The 20714-nt window shown below is 42.1% G+C and overlaps 2 protein-coding genes across 3 annotated transcripts; one reads left to right on the top strand and one right to left on the bottom strand.

Annotated features, from left to right (window-relative positions):
* Positions 1 to 525: 525 nt before the first annotated feature.
* Positions 526 to 13659, top strand: pfas (phosphoribosylformylglycinamidine synthase). 2 transcript variants are annotated; one of them, XM_030771054.1, is made up of 30 exons: positions 526 to 558; positions 1115 to 1202; positions 1645 to 1772; positions 2029 to 2161; positions 2394 to 2499; positions 2640 to 2838; positions 3717 to 3822; positions 3948 to 4088; positions 4320 to 4444; positions 4692 to 4820; positions 5032 to 5163; positions 5416 to 5544; positions 5657 to 5730; positions 6154 to 6310; positions 6628 to 6689; positions 7503 to 7664; positions 7755 to 7859; positions 8070 to 8201; positions 8609 to 8839; positions 9364 to 9544; positions 9640 to 9723; positions 9863 to 10018; positions 10376 to 10492; positions 10647 to 10792; positions 11007 to 11214; positions 11427 to 11515; positions 11702 to 11816; positions 12111 to 12257; positions 12442 to 12582; positions 12826 to 13659. In XM_030771054.1, the coding sequence occupies exons 3-30, from the start codon at positions 1649 to 1651 to the stop codon at positions 13131 to 13133; spliced, it is 3939 nt and encodes a 1312-aa protein (XP_030626914.1). In that variant the 5' UTR covers positions 526 to 558; positions 1115 to 1202; positions 1645 to 1648; the 3' UTR covers positions 13134 to 13659. The 2 variants fall into 2 exon arrangements, with proteins under 2 accessions (XP_030626914.1, XP_030626913.1); XM_030771053.1 differs by having other exon boundaries at positions 11424 to 11515.
* A 134-nt stretch (positions 13660 to 13793) lies between these two features.
* LOC115810873 (E3 ubiquitin-protein ligase RNF170) lies at positions 13794 to 19152 on the bottom strand. The gene is made up of 6 exons (XM_030772899.1): positions 19056 to 19152; positions 17877 to 17946; positions 17159 to 17267; positions 15373 to 15446; positions 15145 to 15255; positions 13794 to 14747 (listed from the first exon to the last, which is right to left on the bottom strand). The coding sequence occupies exons 1-6, from the start codon at positions 19082 to 19084 to the stop codon at positions 14439 to 14441; spliced, it is 702 nt and encodes a 233-aa protein (XP_030628759.1). The 5' UTR covers positions 19085 to 19152; the 3' UTR covers positions 13794 to 14438.
* Between the last annotated feature and the right edge of the window lie 1562 nt (positions 19153 to 20714).

Below are 20714 nucleotides of genomic sequence, written 5' to 3'. Positions count from 1 at the left end.
TGTTTTCATACTGGGGGGCCATCTTACTCTGTTCTCCTATACGTAAGTTTGATTAAAAAGAAAAAGATCTGTAGAATGAACGTTGCCTTTGGCTGTGAAATACGGTCTGGTGACAGGGATTTTTGTCCGTAAATTAGAGCAGACACGAACAAAGATATTCATTCAGCTGTACTGGGCGAAGACACGAAGGCGCTATATATCACTACCACTGATCATCCGGTGTGCCGTTACTCAAGTATAAATCCAAGTTTCTCTTCAATCCCCATGCACCGTAATGTATGTGAGAAAAGTCAATAAATGTGCTGTCTGCGATGTGATAACTCTGAGCGGCAGCCGTCTTAAAGTATTCAGGGTTCAGAATACTATAACAGCACAGGAAATCAATCATCGGGATTCACAGCGAGTTATTCGCGAGACATCATCGTCGCGCATGCGCTTAGATTGTCAATCCGTGGCGGAAGGTTCGTGTTTCGAGGGAAGCACATGGATCAATATTACTGAGGTTTGGACAGTGCCAGCAGTTAGGGGACATCAGGGAAGCCGTGCTCAGTCAGAAAGGTAAGGTACAAAAGTTTGAAAACAATGTCACAGCATTTGCCACGGGCAACTACAGTGTTAACTGTGAACTTTGTTTTTTTTATCTGTTTTTTTAAAAGTTGTCAGACAACTGAAGTAACGTTATCCACCGAAAACCGTGAACTACGTCTTTGGTGACGTTTTTCGCTCGACTTTAAGTCAGTATCCCTGTGTTTCATATATAAAGTTGTCTATATCTTACACTGACCATATCCCATCGAAAGTTTTATGTAATTTTTTCAAAGCCTTGTGCCACAGAATATAGTGTGGTGTTTCCAACCAAGTTTGCTAACACTGGAAGTCTGGCGTTCATTCATCCTCACGAAACACAAGTTTAATACAGTATAACTCTAAATTCTCCAACAGTTATCTATCGGTTAAGAACACAGTCCTGATGACGTCGTGGACGTGTTGTGGTGTATCTTGTGGTAACCAAGTTGAATTTACATTGTAAAACTGTCCTGCAACTGGCTGGACTTCGTGTGTAGAAATTGTTTCGGGGTAAAAAGAACTTTGTTGTTCGTTCTTTCCTTTTCAGTCAGGAGTACAAGCCACCTCTGTCTTACCCACTTCTTGTCCCGCTGCTTGCGGCCGTATCTTTGACTGTGACACTGGTCAGGATAAAGGTTTGTCCTCGGTTTACCTAATTCAGTAACTTTAATGTGCCCAACGTGACATGGTCGAAGTGAACATGATTAGATGCCTCTCATTATGAAACCTAACGCTCCATATAAAATATCTCTCGCAGAGATACACAGTGCACAGTGACCACATGCCACATAGTTTGCTTTGATAAAGAACATCATGAAGCATAGATTGAAGGTCCTGGAGTCTTTTGTTACTGCTTGGGGTTTATGCACACCTCTTAACACATTAAGGTTAAGAATAGTCATAATCCAGTACCTCCTCTTGGTTAGTTCGTCAAGTCCTGAATCCTTTGTAGACAACTGTGCTCTTATATCATGCTCTTTTGAGTTCATGAGGAACTCAGAAAGGTCACTGAGGACGTTATTCCCCCCCCCCCCCCTCTCTTTTTCTCTCCCCCTCCTCATTTCTCTCTGTCCTCAGGGTCATGTCTGTGTTGCGATTCTACAGGACAGATGAGACTGAAGGTGGTCGTGCCCTGCAGAGGGCCACGGCGCTGTACCCTGGGGTTTCCATAGTAACGGAGCTCTGTTACAATGTGGAGCTGAGTGGTGAGAGCTGGTAACAGTACACAGCCCAGAGGGAGGGAAAGGGAATAGGAGAAAGAATAGTTGGAAAGATAAGTGATATGGACAAAGAGTTGGTAAACAACTAAACCAGATGTGAAGGAGAAGAAAATGATTAATGAAGCTGTGGAAGAAAGATATGGAGTAAAAGCTGAAATATCTTGTTGATTTTTGTATTCTTCCCATGCCTCCTTTCCACCTCTCTTTCTCCTCTGTCTGTTTTCCCTGTTCTCTCACTTAGATCCTGGCTCTTTCAATGAAAAGCAGAAGGATGTTTTGCGCTGGTTGTTCAGCCCTCCTCAGTTTGATGGTCTTTGTGAAGAGCCTACTCTTAAAGCTGCACAGGGTGAGAAGATGGTGGAGATTGGCCCCAGGTAACACTAACGCAAGCACTGTGAATAGTACAGTATTAACTCAGAGTTGCCCATGTACTGGCTTAATGGTGAGCCTTTGATGAGAGACAGTTTTGTGTTGGGCCTGGTTTTTGGTGACTGCATTTGTATGCAGTGTTGCTTCATGTTGGGCCTGGTTTTTGGTGAATACATTGGTATGCAGTGTTGCTTCAGAATACTCATTTGTGGTTTTGACCCATAACGCCACCTGCAGGTTGAACTTCTCCACTGCATGGTCCACTAATGCCGTGTCCATCTGCCAGAGTGCAGGACTCCAGCAGGTCTCCAGAGTTGAGCTGTCCCGCAGGCATCTCATCAAGGTCTGGAGAAGCTGCTGCTCCTGGCATGCTGTTAACCAGCTCACCTTGACTTGACTTCCATTCATTATCTGGATGATAATGTTTACATGCTTAAGGGTACATAGCTCTTGTTTATTAACGTGTTTTCCTTGTTCTTTTAGCCCAGAGATGGACAGAATGGGACACTGGGGGATGAAGAAATGGAAAATTTGATTAGCTGTTTGTATGACAGCATGACAGAATGCGTTTACCAACAACCAATCACCTCGTTTGTCGTGGACGTTAAACCACAGGAAGTTTTTGAGGTTGACATTCTAGGAAAAGGTCGTGTTGCCTTGGAAATGGCCAATAATGAATTAGGTAAGATTGTTGTATAAATTTAGTCTCTGGTGTCTATTGTTTTATTTTGAACAATGTTTCAAATGATTAGTAAATTAGAGAGTAGGACTGATTAAATGATTTATTTCTTATATCTTAAATGTACAGATTTATGCTTTGTTTTGACAGTGAAGAACGTAGAGTGTTTCAGGATGGCCTACATCTAGGGCAGAACTATTTGACCTACAGTGGATTGCAACATGCGCCATTTTAACGTTGCGTTATCTTATTTCCCTCTGTTAGAATGGCCTTGAGTTTTTCCCTCTGTCTATTCAGAATCCCAGTTCAGTCTCTGTCAGAGTGGGAGAGTGAGTGTGTGTGTGTGTGTGTGTGTGTGTGTGTGTGTGTGTGTGTGTGTGTGTGTGTGTGGGGGGGGTGGGGGGGGGTTGAGTAGAAAGGGCACATGATGTAGCCTAAATGTGATTAAAAGAAGTGTACAGGTCTCGAGATCACTGGGGAGTTCTTGATTAGATCACGAGGTGTGTGCGTGTGTGTGTGTGTGACGGAGAGAGACAGAGATAGAGAGAGAAGCAGAGACTGAGTGAGTGAGTGGACCGGTAGATAATTAGACCAAAGCACATTCTTTGTGTCTGTTACAGCAGTTACAATTTCAAATACTCACATGCCCAAATCTAGTTATCATGGTAGAGCCCTGTAAGGGCGTGAAGAAGCAGTACATGAATGGAAGTTTGTTTCTTTTTGTTTTGTTGACTCCTATGATTTGTCTTCAGCTATCCATTTAAAAGTGTTCCTTGATTTTTTTATTGAGCATTATAAAAAGGTCCTATGAAATTAGTTATTATATAAAGCAAATAATGTTGTGTGTGTCTGCGTGTGTTTATGTGTGTGTGTGTGTGTAGGTCTTGCTTTTGACTCTTGGGATCTGGATTATTACACTGCTCTGTTTCAAAGGGTGAAGAGAAACCCGACCAGTGTCGAGTGCTTTGACCTGGCCCAGTCCAACAGGTATGTTTTTGTGGATGTGACAGCTTTTGTACATCTCTGCATTTGCACACTTTTTCTTTTTCCCTTTTAGAGAATCCTAAAGTAATGGAGTTTCTTTGTTCAATGTGCCTGTCATCCATCTCTAGTGAACACAGCCGTCACTGGTTCTTCCGTGGGCGCATGGTCATTGATGGACAGGAGCAAAAGGACACCCTCTTCAACCTTATCATGGGCACCCAGCGCCATAGCAACCAGAATAACGTCATCAAGTTCTCTGACAACAGCAGGTGAGGGGCACAGAGGTAAAAAGGACTGTCACAACACATCATTAGAATGGTCTTGAGCAAAGTAAAACTGAGGTATCTACCTCAAAAGCCTCATTTCAAATGTCATATGTGTTTGTTTGTCTGTCTCCCGACCCATATCATATCTCACTGATTTGTTCTTTGCCTTCTGTGATTGAGTGTTTAGCTGTACATGATGTATCTGTGTGTGTGTGTGTGTGTGTGTGTATACAGTGGCATCAAGGGCGTGGAGCTGGAGTGTATGTACCCCACTGATCCAGCACAAGCCAGTCGCTATGAGACCCGACACACCACCAGACATGTCATCTTTACCGCAGAGACACACAACTTCCCCACGGGTTAGAACAACTCCACCTACAGTTTACAAGCACATCCATCTTAGACTCAATTCACTGGAAACACTTTACCACAAACTACCAGTAACTGGTTACATATTGAGATTATATCATGAAAATGAACTGGTAATGTAATTAGTAATGTGCTGATTAAGCAGACCTCTGGTGCGTTGGTAATGCATATGTCTTGGTAATATAATTACTCAGTGAAAAATGCTGATTATGTATGGTGTATCTACACTTTTCCCAGGCGTAGCCCCGTTCAGTGGAGCGACCACAGGCACGGGGGGGCGAATCAGAGACGTGCAGAGTGCCGGCAAGGGAGGTCATGTGATTGCCGGGACTGCTGGGTATTGCTTTGGTAACCTGCACATCCCAGGTCAGTCCCTCTAATCATTTTTCCACCTGTATTTCCCTGTATCTGTTGTTTTTTTTTTTTCCCCCTGTATTTTTCCCTGTACACTGTCATTGCCCCAAATGTGTAAGCAAAATTTGGGGTCTAGGGAAATGTAATATAACTATCTAAGCTTTCTCAGAGCACCTGGGTGCAGTCTTACCTCATAATTCCATTTTCCTTTTTGTCTCCTCAGGTTATGCCCTGCCATGGGAGGAGGAGGGTTTGGAATACCCATCCAGTTTTGCCCCCCCGCTTCAGGTGGCTATCGAGGCCAGTGATGGAGCCTCTGACTACGGCAATAAGTTTGGAGAGCCAGTCTTGGCAGGTATTAGTCACACCATGGAATCACCATAGAAAAGATTTCATTCTCCTCATGGCCTAAGGAAATGATTCTACTCTTTCTTAATCAGGTTATTTAGTATCAGTCAGAGTGTAAATATTTAAAGCTTGTGGGGAAACAGTTAAATGTTGAAGATCTGTTTCCTTGTTTATTTTTAGTATTCCCTCTTCTCTTGTTTTTTTTTTCAATGTTGTTCTGCTTGTATTCTCTCTCTCTTGCTCCTGGCATACTCTCAAGGCTTTGCTCGTTCTTTTGGAATGCGATTGGCCAATGGGGAGCGAAGGGAATGGATCAAACCAATCATGTTCAGCGGTGGGTTGGGCTCCATTGAGGACCAGCATGTGAAAAAAGAGCAGGCAGAGCCAGGTGAGAAAATCAAAGTTTTAAGGTGCTTGTTTTAAATGGACATCGCAAGTCACCATAGACTTGTTGTAAAGGAGATGTGGAGGATCTGACATCTTCTCTCACTCTCCATCAGGGATGGAGGTTGTGAAAATAGGAGGACCTGTGTACAGGATTGGTGTAGGGGGAGGTGCTGCTTCTTCTGTACAGGTACTTACACATACATCTCATACTACAGGACACACAAACTTGACTGAGATGAGAAAGTCAATGATGTTGCACCAATGCTCTGTGATTCTGAGCTTCAGTATTTAGATGCTTAAGTTCAAGTCCAAGTTTATTTAGGGCCCAGTATCACTGTTTAAAGTCTCAAACAAAACGGATGCGAATGTGTAGGAGAGTGTATGAGCGAGGGGGTGTTGTATCACCATGGTTGAGAGTGCATGTGTGTTTATCCACAGATGTTTGCGTGTGTGTCTGTGTAGTACCCCTGGAGTCCAAATTTATGTGAGCCCCTTTGCATGTGGATGTCAAAATGTGTGGTCTGATGTTTATGTGCCGTAGGAGCAGGGTGATCACTCAAGTGAGGTTAAGCTATGTCTGTTTGTGTGTGTTTCTGTGTGTGTGTAATAGGTGCAAGGCGATAACTCCAGTGCCCGTGACCTGGGAGCCGTGCAGAGAGGAGACGCGGAGATGGAGCAGAAGATGAATCGCGCTCTCAGAGCCTGTCTGGAGAGAGCAGCAGGAAACCCCATCTGCAGCATCCATGACCAGGGCGCCGGCGGAAACGGTAAAAGAGTCTTTATCCATTAATCATTCCAGCATTAGTATCGGTGGAGTTTGTATTGTTTGCTGTGTCATGATCCTGTGACAGTTGTAGAGAAATACTGCTCAGATTAGTAGGACAAAACATCAGAGTTAAAATCTATCACTGTTAAAATCTTTGCCAGAAGGTTGTTTGTATTTTCAAGCTGTCTGACCTTACTTTTAGTTGTGTATCTCTCTGCTCTTAATGCCACGTCTGAAGATCTGGGAGGAAAAGCTACCCTGCTTTACCACCACTTTCTATTCTGCCTGTCCTTAACTGAAGTTTGAATTCATGTCCAGGAAACGTGCTGAAGGAACTGAGTGAACCAACTGGAGCAGTCATCTACACCAGCAAGTTTAAGGTGAGTTTTTTCCCTTACAGGCGGGATCCGGTAAATGCACTTAAGGTGTATATGAAGACTGCAGATGTGAAGTGGGCTCCAAAAATCTGTATGGAGTATATTTCTTTTGTTATTTTGGCCTTTGGTTTTGGCATGTTCAATATGCCTTGAGTAATTTATTCAGATTCTTTTGGTCTCCATAATGGCCAGTTTCCCTCAAACTGAAACCTCTTTGTTCCTCCTGTTGTTTAACCTGAATAACAGTGTCCAAAGGCAAACACAAAGCCTAGAATCAAGACTAGACCACTTTCTTATGCTCTAATGACACAGACACCCCCGCCATACAAGACAGTGCTGTAGAGTCAATTCAAAAAGCTCTTGTAGTGCCCTGAAATAGGGGTGCCATATACAACACACAAAATGTATATTTCTTTGCTTTACCTAATACAGATGAAAATGCCCTCAGATATAAGCTTAGAGTCTGCACTTTGACAATCTCAGTCTCACTGCATCACTTCAAATGCAAAGTGCTGGAAGGCCAGAAGAAAAATTGTAACACTGTCCAGAAGAACTTTTGGAGCTCCCTGTACCTGGAGATTATCTCTGTTGAGAGCTACTAATGCTTGACATTGCTCTCTGTTATATTTCTTGTCAGAAGTGAGATAATTCACTGTTCTTTTTCAAATGGCCCATTACTTTTTGTCATTCTGAAGAAGTCCCCTTTATCATCCTGCCGTTGCGGACTACATTGCCTGTCATTCTGAATTCATAGACATACATTTTGGCTCTAACAGTCTAATCGGTGCTTCATTTCTCCCTGCCACCCTGTTCCAGCGAGGTGACCCCACCCTGAGCGTGTTGGAGCTTTGGGGGGCTGAATATCAGGAAAGTAACGCTCTGTTGCTTCGTCCATCTGACCGAGAATTTCTGGAAAGGGTGTGTCAGAGGGAGAAGTGCCCCGTTGACTTTGTGGGCAGAATAACTGGTAACGGCAAGGTTGGTGTGAATATCGTCCCTGTTTGTTTGTGTGAGAGAATGCCCGTTGTTCTGCACTCCTTGTACGCTGAGACGTTTTTCACCTCACAGATAGTCCTAGTGGATGACCTACGCGACCATGGCGACGGGGTCAATGGGGGTCGTAACCCTGTAGATCTAGAGCTGGATTGGGTGCTTGGGAAGATGCCACAGAAGGTGAGCCGTGAAGATTTGCTTGACTCTGGCTATTTTACTTCACCTGCCTGAATCCTATCAGGTCTGGCAGAGACTGCTTAGTCACAGTGTTTTCTCGCCATACCTGATGTAATGCTGTACTAAATGCGCCATCTGGTGGTTGTGTTTGTTACTGTCAGTTGTATTTGCCACTGTTGATTCACGCTCTCTCTTTTTCTCTCTGTTTCTCAGGACTTTGTGCTGGAACGTATAATGCCCTCACTACACACTCTCTCTCTTCCTACCGGTCTGTCTGTGCTTCCTGCCCTGGAGAGGGTCTTAAGACTGCCCGCCGTGGCCAGCAAACGCTACCTTACCAATAAGGTCTGGCCCACCAACATCAAAACCACTCTGTCCAAAACACCTAATTTAATAACCTGATATCTTATAAAGGACACATTTTCCAAGAGGCTAATACACACCAAGCAGAACAGTCCAGTAAGATCTGTCTAAGTTAGCAACAGTAACACTCGTAAAATCCAGCTGAACTACAACTTTCACAAAATACAACAAACTTCGTAATGTTTGCACTGTTTTATAAATGGCTTAATTCTGTTCATTCCTCAAAAATGAGATTTTACGTAAAAAATCTGTTGAGTGTACATTTTAAGACTGCTTTCTTAAAAAAATCAAAGTATTTCCTTCTCCTTTTCTTTGAGTTTGGAGATGCTGAGTTATTTGAGTCATTGTAATGTACCATACTCAGACAACCTCCGGCCTCTCTTTCACAGGTGGATCGCTCTGTGACAGGACTGGTTGCCCAGCAACAATGCGTAGGACCCCTCCACACCCCGCTGGCTGACGTGGCAGTAGTGGCTTTGTCACCCTTCAGCCTTCAGGGTGCTGCCACAGCGATAGGGGAACAGCCAATCAAAGGCCTCGTTTCTCCGGCGGCCGGGGCTCGTATGGCCGTGGGGGAGGCTCTCACTAACCTGGTGTTTGCCAGGGTCTCTGCCCTCAAGGTAGAGCTCACAGACTACCAGAGCAGACCATAATCATAATAAACGTCATAAAAGGCTGTAGAAGTAGTGAAGTGTAGTGTGAGTCAGTGATAATTATTAGGATGTGTTAGAATATGAAGTGCGTTGTTATGTAGGTTCATAGTTAGTCTGAATGGTGCTCTGTGCTGTGTGGAAGAGTTTTGTTCTCTATCAGCATGTGAGGTGCATGGGAGGGGGGCTGAAATGACTGTATGTATAGACAAAGAGTGTGTGTGTGTGCATGCATGTGTGCGTACATGTGTGCATTTTCTGTTGGAGTATAATGGCATATATGTTGACTGGTGTGTTGTGTAAAGGTCATGAGAATATTTGTGTATTTGCCCTCTGTTAGAATGTGAAGAGCATGGGAAAGTGAATCAGCTGTGTGTAGTTTGTTGTATACAGGTGAATCAACTGTGTGTGGTGTATTGTATATAGGTGAATCAACTGTGTGTGGTGTGTTGAATACAGGTGATGAGAATATATCTGTGTTTGCTCTCTGTTAGGATGTGAAGTGCAGTGGGAATTGGATGTGGGCGGCCAAGCTGCCCGGGGAGGGGGCCAGCCTGTGGGAGGCCTGTCAGGCCATGTGTGAGGTCATGGCCCAGCTGGGTGTGGCCGTGGATGGAGGAAAGGACTCTCTCAGTATGGCTGCCCGTGTGAGGGGGGAAACAGTCAAAGCACCAGGTATGTGCATGTGAAGTGACTAGTGCACCTATTCCTCCTTGCTGGATGAGCTGCAGTGTACAAACTTTCCCTTTCTGCCCCTCTCTCTATCCCAGGTTCTCTGGTGATCTCAGTTTACGCTGTATGTCCTGATATCACAGCAACTGTGACCCCTGACCTCAAGGACCCTGACGGCCAAGGTCAGTCTAAACTTTGGACAGTTAAAACCACTGCCTACTAAACGGTTAACCTACATATACCATCCTTAGAAACAGCCTGTGTGTGTTTTTTGGGTTTTTTTGAGTGATCTTGTCCCTCTTCTCTGACACTGCTCTGTAGGCGTATTGCTGTATGTACCTGTAAGCCCAGGTAAATACAGACTGGGCGGTTCTGCTTTGGCTCAGTGTTACGGGCAGTTGGGAGACTGCAGTCCTGACCTGGATCATCCACACAAGCTCTCTGCCTGCTTCAACACCACTCAGGCTCTTCTACAGGGTCAGTTCCTACTGTAGCCACACCCTCTCATTATCCCGTATACAGTAATGTCCTTTATATCCCCACCCTCATTAGCAGATCAGCCTCACAAATCACACTCCTTCTGCAGGGTCAGTATTCTGGACTGTCTCCATAGTTGAAATTAACCATCACTCTGTACCTCTTGGATTGAATTACTACATGACCAGTTCAAATAATAATCACTTTTACAGTAATAGTACCATTTGCATTGGTCAACATACATTAATAATAATGCAGGTCTGAAAATATTTTTCATGTTCTTGTTATTTTTGCTATTATGTGTATAGCACAACAGTTATGGATAATAAATATTAATCCTTTTATTTTCCACCACAGAGCGACTTCTCAGTGCAGGGCATGATGTTAGCGATGGAGGACTCATCTCCTGTCTGCTGGAGATGGCTTTTGCAGGGAACCGTGGGATAGAGGTGGACTTACCTTTACAGGGAGGAGGTGTGTATGAACTGAATTTCTTAGAAAATGCTTAGCTAGACTGCTCTTCAACAATCACAGATGTTTAACATTCAAACTGTTTGTAGAAGCAGATTTTCCCATTGAACTAAAATCATTCCTTCTTTTCAATCTCTCTCTTTTTTTTTTCCCTCAGTGATGGAGGTACTGTTCTCTGAAGAGCTGGGTTTAGTTCTGGAGGCATCCGAGAGGCACGCCGGGCTTGTTTGTCAGAGATACATGGATGCCGGTTTACCGTGCCACAGGATTGGCACTACCTGTGGCTTTGGGCCAGAGTCTATGGTGAGCTGAACAGTGTTTATTGATAACAGTGATCTGTGTCAGCTGGGTCAACATCTATTTAGATGACATGCAGCATCAGTTAGTAGTCAGGGAGACAGATAAGATTATAATAGCTGTAGAAAAAAAGCTGCACAGAGTACGTAACCTGTTTATTGAACCAGACTTTTAGAAGATTTTAATTTGTTTACTTTGGGTTCCTCCTCACTCTCCCCAGGTCAAAGTGCGTGTTTGCGGAGAAGAAGTGCTGGGCGAACATCTGCCTATGCTCAGGGCATTATGGGAAAGCACTAGTTTCCAGCTGGAGCGCCTGCAGGCTAATCCACTGTGTGTGCAACAGGAAGAGGAGGGGCTGGCCAATCGCATGCAGCCATACTTCAAACTGACCTTTGACCCGGCACAAACACCAGTCTTGAAAGATATTGGTGAGAGTGAAGTATTTAAAAAAAAAAAAAAAAAAAAAACAGAAAATGTGTTGCAAAGTGAATTTGTGATCTTAAAACTCCTTCTCTGTTCGTAAAGCTTAAGATCAGAAAAATCTATTTAAAAAGCTGTTTAATGGTGATGTTTGTAAGCCTCCTATTTGTGTTGGTTTCTGAATGCTTTTACTGTCATTTAATGTGTTGTGTTTAAGCAGTGGGGAAGCCCAGTGTTGCTGTGGTGAGAGAGGAGGGTAGTAATGGAGACAGGGAAATGTCGGTTGCTCTCTTTATGGCTGGATTTGAGGTACAAAATGCACTCCTCATCAGTCACAACTCCTATCACACAAAAGATATCATACTATTGTACACTAGCACTGTTTGTAGACAGTGCGCTTTAACAATGTCATTCAATTTTTGACAGTGCTTTTTTTGTTGTTGTTATTGTTGTTTTTCTTTTGACATTTGGTCTTTTAATCTCTCTTTCTTGAAGGTGTGGGATGTCACAATGCAGGATCTCTGCTTAGGTTCTGTAACCCTTGACCCGTTTAAAGCAGTGGTATTTGTGGGTGGATTCAGTTATGCAGATGTTTTAGGGTCAGCCAAAGGTGAGAACTGACAGACTTGGGTATCAGTGCTATCTCCATAGACTCGTGTCCTGTTACTGTTATTGTTTCAGCATTGAGTTTCATTTGCCACATTAGATGGAGAAGTAAAGATTTTTGTTTTGCAATACTTAAAGGGCTGTGCTCTGTCTTTTTTTTTTTTTCTATTTCTTTTGTAACTGCCCACCAAATTCTTTAGGTCTTCTCATAGTACATGCTTTAACCTAAGCTTAGATTATTAACAGTTCTGAAACTCCCTGTCTCTCTCTCTGTCTCTCTGACCTTCCTTTACCTCAGGCTGGGCAGCCACAGTGACCTTTAACTCAAAGGCTCGTGAGGAGTTTGAGCGTTTTCGTCACCGTGCTGACACACTGAGTCTGGGTGTGTGTAATGGTTGCCAGCTTATGGCCCTGCTGGGCTGGGTGGCAGGAAGAGAGGATGGAGGTGAGAGAAGTAGTTCTGACTGGTGGACGAGAGAAGAAAAAAACAAAAACATTATCGCTTATAAAATGCACTGGATGGCACATCATAAATCATTTTCTCTATCCTTTTCTCATTCGTCATCATTTCCATGTCAGTGTTCACATCGTTTCTCCTTTTTCTCCCCTCATATCCCCCCTTTATGCAGGGACAGACGTGACTCTGACTCATAATGAGTCTGGACGCTTTGAGTCACGGTTTGTGAGTGTAGGGATCCTGCCCTCCCCAGCCATTATGCTGAAGGGTATGGAAGGCTCTGCTTTAGGTGTGTGGGTTGCCCATGGTGAAGGTGAGTAACGTCTACAGAAAAACACGATCTCTTGATTTATTTTGCATTTCTGTTAGTACAGAAAAACACCCCTTAATGTCTATGAACGAAGTGGTGATTTCTCAACTTGTGTTTTAGCACCTTACAACATCCCCATCTTTAAGGGATGACCAGTATTAGAACGCTATTTAAAAAAAATCCTACTTAATTGATCCTCGAACATCCAGAGATTCGAGGTAATGGTTACTCCCTTGGCTCGTACAGGTTTGATGCAGTTCCGTTCTCCGGAGGCTCAGCGTAAACTAATTGATGCTTCGCTGGCACCCCTGCGCTATGTGGATGACTCTGGACGCCCTACTGAGCAGTACCCACTCAACCCCAACGGCTCTGCCCAGGGCGTGGCTGGCATCTGCTCCGCTGATGGGCGGCATCTTGCCATGATGCCCCACCCAGAGCGCGCTGTGCTGGGCTGGCAGTGGGCCTGGGCCCCAGGTCCCCTGAAGGCTTCACTGGACCCCTCTCCATGGCTCACCATGTTCAAGAACGCTGTGGCCTGGTGTCAGAGCCCTTAATAAGAAAGTTTACACCCTTTGGTACTTTAGAGACGACCAGTAGACTTGCTAAAACGGTTCTGGGATATTCTTATATATAGTTGACATGGTGCTGTATTATGTTGTCAGAAGCATTACTTAGACATTCATCGCTATAATTCCCATACATTCCTGTGTGACTATTTTTTTTTTTTCATATATGTTTTAGGGTACTTGAATGAATTTCACTGTCTTACAATGGTTATGTCTAATGTAACATTCTTCTTTTGTAGACCTGATTGCCTAATTTGTGAGTGGGTAATTCATGGCAGTATTATATGTTCCTGTCCTGCTGAAACGTTACCAAGCTACAGCTTGATTTATAAGCTGTTACTCCTGTGACGTTTAGTATTCTTTAAAAACGTCACATTGAAGTGTGAACACTAATCATATCTGAGATCTTACTAATTGCAAATACATACTTAGTTCAGAAAACATTAAATAACCTGGGGACATTTGGTTAAATGTTTATATACATTGTGCTAGTAATGCTTCAGAGTGTGACATTAATAAATCTCTTTGAGGTCTGTTTTTTTAAACACTGAATAAAACTGGAGACAAAAATAAAAACAATTATGCTGAACTGCAGATTCTGTGTTTGTGTGTGTTTGTCACTTATTCACTCCCTTAAGAGATTAAGAATGAGAAGATAAATAAGTATTTATTAGGATGGAACAGCTTTACAAAAATAGTGATCATGACATATATACAATATAACTCATTTTACAGACCCACCATGCATGTTCAACTAGTGCAGTAGTTTATGGGATAAAAGCTATTCAGGTTTGAGATTCACTACAAACAAATACCACTAATAAGCAAATAATAAGCAATGATAAAAGATTCTGAAACATCAGAGTACACATATATCTCACGCATTCACCCCTGAAAAAAAAAATACAATATATACAGTCATGGTACTCTACAAAATAAGCGAGTTTTGTAAACTTAACATTGTGGGTCGTGCTTTTTCAGTGTGGACCCAGGACTACATTATGATGACCACAAATGGGATTTGTCCAAAGGAATTGTACATGCTGTCCACACTTACTAACAGTTCTCAGGTACGGCCCATTGTCTAACACCTCTCTCTCCTGCCATAACACTGATTAAGGACCTCCCAGCTGCCCTGTTTTCTGTACCTCATCAAACTCACATTCCACAGTGTGCTACACTAAAATCCATCCCCTACTACGTCCTGCTGAGGTTTCCATAGACCCTCCACCTACTCAAGTACAGTTCTGAACCTAGCACACATGATCTGCCGTTTTTTATGTCATGTCCTCGCTACAGTGTGTCAGTAAGGACGCCTTGTGTAACTGTACGAGTCCCGGCTGCTCGTTCTGGTGCCATCTGCTGGTTGATATTGATAATGCAGATGAGGACAAGGAAGACAACCACCAAGTCGTCTAGGATTCCCAACACTCCACCAAAGGGGTCTGGAACGGCCTCTAAGGGTGATGCCAAAGACATGGCAGCCCCAAATCCACATAAAGCCACCCTCAGGAGGAAGAGCCACACTAACCCCCCAATGTTCCCCAGGCCCCGCATCACCAGGAGGAGGAAGAGAGGAGCGTCACACAGGTAGTCCATCATCTAGAATAGAACGTAAAGAGACTGAAATGAGGGTAACAATTTTACATTTCCTGTTACATAATGGCTGAAAATAAAGAGTTGCTACAGCAGTACACATAGGTCAGACAAGGGAGGGGCTGGGATTTTGTCACCATCCCACAATGTGAAGCTCTAAAGTCATAATGTCCTTTATTCTTTGGGTTTATAGGAATGACACTAAAGAATAGGTGGGTGAATACAGTATGATTTTATACAAACGTGGTAAGAGGTCCAACATAATCAAAAGCAATAACATAGATTGCAGAGTCATAAACTCTATGCTATCGATTAGCCAAGTCATCGTCATAAAAGAGGGAGAGTGTTCCAAACGGCAAATGTTGTGAGTAGATTCAAGGAAAAGGTTTGACGGTGTCCATACCTGTCGAGGCGCCCCTGAATAACGCTTGTTGTAGTCTTGTATGTGCTTCAACATCTCTCTCTCCTGATGATTAGATCTGCTTTCACTGAAGAGACGGCACATCACGCTGACCTGAGAGGTGGATGCAGAGTGGATTTGGTTACACAACCGTGTGTGAGAGAGATGAGGCTGTACGTGATGTTTCATACAATCACTGGAAGAGGTACGGGATAAGGGCGTGTCTCTTACCTTCTGTCTGCACAAAGGACAGTTGATCGCATCTAGCCAAGAGCCATGCTTCCAGTAAGAGATCAGACAAGGGGCTGGACAGAGAGAAAGAGAGACACAGAACTATGAGTATCTGGATGACTATGAGGATAAAAAAAGAAGTTGTTCATTCGCCTGTACATGAATATGACAATTAGACAATTGGACAATTGTTATGAATTTCAAAAGGGTTTTTTCAACTTTTTGAACATTCTGGACATAATTTTATGGTCAAATGATAAAGCTAATCACCAAAGGGCAAACATTTATTTTGTGTTTATTATCTTCCGCTCTGTGTTTTTTCATTGACTTATCCTTCACTTTGGTCATAGTATCAGGTCACGCTGGCTAGGGGGTTCAATGCGGTGTTTTGGGTCAGAGTTTACAAAATCTTCCAGAACCACTTTTCTGTGGTGTACGTGAGGTAACATAATGGTAACCAGGTCGATAAGGGCAAAGCACAGATCTGACCTTGCTGAAGAATTTACAACCAGCCTTGTCACTGTTGCATTCCTACGTGACTAAGGACAGGTCAGACAATGTTGGTCTGAGCGGCCACATATCACTCTGACAGTTTACCGCCAGAATCAGTTCTGATTAGAAAGCACTACCAGCTTTCACTACACTACAACCAAAGTTGTAAAAATTTAAATTTAAATGAAATAAAGACAGTGTTGTGGTCATGTGGATTATTGTTGGTGTTAGTGTTGTAAACTATACAACATTTCCCATTTTTTTTGTTGTCTGATCTGTTTTTTTGTGATGCCTAATTACAGTATCAGAATACAGGTTTTCCACTGTGCCTCCACTTCCTTATGAGAAATGATCCTCAGCGTGTTAACGTGAATACTAACAATCTCTCTTTTTATCTCTCTCTCTCTCTCTCTCTCCCTCTCTCTCTCTATCGCTCTCTCTCTCTCTCATACACACACACACACACTCTCTCTCTCTCTCTCTCTCTCTCTATCGCTCTCTCACTCTCTCTCGCTCTCTCTCTCTCACACACACTCTCTCTCTCCGTGAGGACTGGTAAAGGAGCCCGTGGTCATGTGAGTGGTGTCAGGTGAAAGGAAAGGGCATCATTGTCATGGAGGTGGTTAAATATTAAACCCTGGACAGCTTTTCAGCTAAGTCTCATGACTCACAGTTTATTCCATGGTGTGAGAGTTCTTCCTGCTGTCTCACCACCCTCCACCATCTGCTGCTTCCCACTCTCTGCTCCCTCTCTGCCCAGCTGGGCTGCTCTGATACCAACCCCCTTCACTGCTATCTTTCTCTTAACCTGTATTACCTCATTCTGAGATGCCCAGAATTGCAAAATCCACATTACTAACCCAGTGCTTTGGAGAATATTTTTTTTCACTGCATTAACAATGAGTGCTGAGTGCCATCTACTACAAAACCAGTAACTATAGGCACCAGAAAACTGACCTGGCAGTACCTTCTTTCATTTGATGCCTATTTTTAACATGACAGTGAGAACAGTCCAACTGATCTTAGATCAGTTTTAAACTCAGACGTAAGATATGTTTACTTTGCCTATACTATGACCATTACCACAGCTGTCCTTCAGCCACCTGCCATATTATTCATCAGTGTAATTAAGACACTAAAATTATTTTCTATGATGCCAGAGAACTTCTTTCTAGAACACCAATAGAACCAGACAGTGCGCAGTTCCAAGTTATGCTGTGCCCATACTATCTGACATGGTTTTCCCTTCTGGGTGTTACTGAATGTACTTAAAATATAATGTGTGTTCACGTACCACAGAATATATGTCCACAGTTGGTCTTCACAGGGAAAGTGGAAGTCTGTAGACACACAGGGCACTGAGTGTCCTTATTGAGCCCAGATCCACACTGCTGAGAGGGATCCTGGACAGAGGGAAATCAGGAGGAAATGTATGTTCAGTGCTAGCTATCTGGATTCATGGAATATTTATAAATCAATGCATCATCATCATCATAAAACTTAATGAGCCACTATAAATTGCGGCTAATATAAACAGTCAATGAAACAATAAGAAGCTTATTCGTTTGGCTCAAATCATTCAGAAATGAAAATGTTAATGTGACATGAAAATAAAACCAGTGAATCATAAGATGGAATTGGTCTCTGTACCCTTAGTACTCTCTTCCTAAGTCACTCTCTCAATAGTTGCAAAGTAATATAAATATGTGAAGAGAGAACACTGCATAAGAATGGACCTGCTAAACTACTACATGTAGCGAGTCCTATTCACTTAGCTCTGACAGCTGGACTAAAGCTTGTAGTCACGTCTAAGATCTGTGGTCTACTTGTGTAAATTTAATATTGCAACAATCAGTGGTCCTAGGGGCCCATGGCCATAGGCTTGTTCATAGTTCACAAGTAAAATCCAACATACATTCAGCTGGGTTATCTGAGGACAGTGTGTGTGTGGTGTGTATGTATATATTTGTGTGTGTGTGTGTGTGTGTACACATGTGAGAAGGTGTTTTTACCTCTCTGTGGCTCACGTGCTGATCCCATGTTTGAGTGTGTGAATCCATAATCTCAGAGAATAGGGGAGGGCTACAAGACAGAAAAATAAGAAAATCAGTTATCAATGAGCTATTAACATGCATGTTCTTTGCCCTAATCTAGGCCAATGAGAGTCAAATTCGCCCCAATCAACAAACTGGCAGCTTGGATAATGGTTAATTAAGACAGATCACAACTTTTTAAAACGGTTGTTCTGTTGAAATGTTTGTGTGTTATTAAATACGCATGTATCTCCTATTCATTAAAGTAAGGCAGAGGCTAGAGATCACAAGATCAGGAAGATGGAATGTATTTTTTTTTAAAAAAAACATTTGTCCATTATTTTTCCAATTATTTGTGGTTTTCAATTCACACCAGATTGTAAGGACAGGAGAAGGGCAGAGGGAATTTTCATTTTTATACTCAAATGCACAGTGTATAACCTCAGAGTATTTATATCTCTCACTCATAAAATGCTTACACTCGAGAATATACTGACTGATACAGTCCAACACTTCATATCAAGGCATGTAAACATCTGGCACCAGACTAATGTCTTTTACTGTTAATTTGACGCAATGTTTACCCACTCAGTCAAACTGAACTCAGGGCCAACATCACAAGATATACAATTAGAACAGCACAATCCTGATGAAATGTATTTGCTATTAATAAAACGTTCATATGATGTTTGTGTTAAAACAGTGTTGCGTGTGTAGAAAATAATCATTGAAGGCAAGTTGACTGGTTAATAAAAATGATGGAACATTTTACTCTTACTAATTTTCCTTTCACATATTGTAAATTCTGTAAGGAGATATGCAGCGTTGTGTGGAAATCAGTAAACAATACGAACGTGTATTTTATTGCCCCAACAAACCACAGCCTACTTTACCTACTCTGGTGTCAGGCGGCATGAGTAGAAACATTAACATATGTCAGTATTCTACGCTGATTGGAGATCATTTAATCTTTTCCAAGATTAAAATGTCCAAAAACCATTTCAAAACTGCAATTCAGTCAACATATTATCTTATGCATTGTAGAATATCCATCTTCAAACTCAAAAATTACAATTTATGAATACTAAACTCACTTTCAAAACATTTTAAATATATACTTTTAATACAACTGTTGATGAGACATGGTGAGTACCCTACCTCAGTCTGGAGTTGTAGCAAGCATGCATGTTTTGTTGGCCTTACTCGGAGAAGTCTGTTGCTCACAGTAGGTAGAGAAGGAAATGCTTTCTGACAGCATCACTGTACACAATAAATTTGACAGACTAGTTAATAATCAACCAGAGTCCTTCAGCTCCTCTAACAGCCCTTCTTGTCATAAGTGTAAGTTATAATGCTATGATTCTTCCAACTCACAAGTGTAGCTCAAATTCCCAATATTATCAGTACAGATGATGTATATTTTTAACATTTAATGTCCTGTTAATCACTAATAAACTAGGACATGTCGCTGTGTTAAGCCACTCCCCTCTGTGACTACAAGACATTTTATTTTGGTCATGTGACAATCCACACAAGGTCAAAGACTGACAATCCCCTCCTATTTTCTAAGTAGGTTACCAAGTTAGCCAATCATTTACTAAATATTTACACAGTCCAATGCCTCGTCCCACATGTAAGCCTACAGACATCACACAGATACATGACATAGTCAGATAATTACTTTCTGATGGATTTCATCAGGTTCATAAGCAATTAAACTGAAATCAGGATTAAATCCTACTATCAAATAATCTAGCAAAAAAAAGCTACAGCTAATAACCGTACCGACGGCAGGAGACAAGATGGTGTACTTTTGCTGCAACTGTGTCTGGTGTAAGGACCCTCCACCAAATCAAGGTTGACATATTAAGCCCAAAAGTATATCACAAATATGGTAATAAAATTTATGCTAATGGCATCCTCAAGACAGTTGTTTTCACTTTTTTCAGGTTTAACTACTTTTCTCCAAATTAAATATTATACTGTAAACTACAGTCAGTACAACTGCCTTATGAGAGAAGATGAAGAATTTTAAATGGTGTAATCAGACTACTAAATTATTTGATCTTGTTAATTTGCACATATCTCAACTTCCATTCCATTGCTGTCCTTAGGCTCCTGACTTAAATCCTCTGTTAAAATGTTGCTCAGCAAATATTTGACATTCCCATTTTTGACCAAAAGCAGAAGGTCAGATTGTCTTAAAATAGTAGTCATTGATCTGTCAGGGCCTTGATACCACAGATAGAGAAGTCAAACACACTGTTTCCAGTATGTCCAGCTGGCTAATATGAGAACACGGGTGTGACTAAAAGCTAGTGTCACATCATTCTATGACTTCTGTCACTAGATTTGCCCTGAATTTCAGCACTGCATAATGCTCACCAAGTCAAGGTTAAACAGACAAGTTATTTTTGGTGCTGAACAGTTATCAGAGTTAACAAAGAAAGAGAGATAAAACTATTCTGTAATATGATCAAATGAAATCAAACTTAATTCAACATTTGTATAATTCTATAAAATTTGAGGTGACAACATTTGCCCAGCTCTGCATGTTAAAATGAAACAAAAGCTCAAGGTTAAACATAAAAGTATTCTGATGAGAGGCCACCACTTTTGAAATAGTTTTGTTGATACTTATGCTAAATTTTGAATAAACATTTATGACAATTTAAAAGTAACTTCTGTATGAATCACATGGTGTGCCTCAGTACATGCTTTAAAGTAGCCTTTTAAAACAACCATAAGTATTATACAGGGCTAGCTAGAATTTTGTAATATATCTATACTAAACCCTCATTGTGTTTTAGACAGGAC

Source organism: Chanos chanos, chromosome 4 (genome assembly GCF_902362185.1).
Source record: "Chanos chanos chromosome 4, fChaCha1.1, whole genome shotgun sequence".
NCBI lineage: Eukaryota > Metazoa > Chordata > Actinopteri > Gonorynchiformes > Chanidae > Chanos > Chanos chanos.
This window is presented reverse-complemented; position numbering and strand designations above follow the sequence as displayed.

What these genes read in the sequence shown, in the direction of transcription:
- pfas (XM_030771053.1), top strand. Translation starts at nt 1,649, where the DNA reads ATGTCTGTGTTGCGATTCTACAGGACAGATGAGACTGAAGGTGGTCGT. An exon ending in GTGCTGCTTCTTCTGTACAG is followed by an intron (nt 5,731 to 6,153) that starts GTACTTACACAT and finishes TGTGTGTAATAG; the next exon opens with GTGCAAGGCGATAACTCCAG. An exon ending in TCTTTATGGCTGGATTTGAG is followed by an intron (nt 11,516 to 11,701) that starts GTACAAAATGCA and finishes TCTTTCTTGAAG; the next exon opens with GTGTGGGATGTCACAATGCA.
- LOC115810873 (XM_030772899.1), bottom strand. Translation starts at nt 19,084, where the DNA reads ATGCATGCTTGCTACAACTCCAGACTGAG. An exon ending in GTCCTTTGTGCAGACAGAAG is followed by an intron (nt 15,256 to 15,372) that starts GTAAGAGACACG and finishes TCCACCTCTCAG; the next exon opens with GTCAGCGTGATGTGCCGTCT. An exon ending in ATTCAGGGGCGCCTCGACAG is followed by an intron (nt 14,748 to 15,144) that starts GTATGGACACCG and finishes GTTCTATTCTAG; the next exon opens with ATGATGGACTACCTGTGTGA.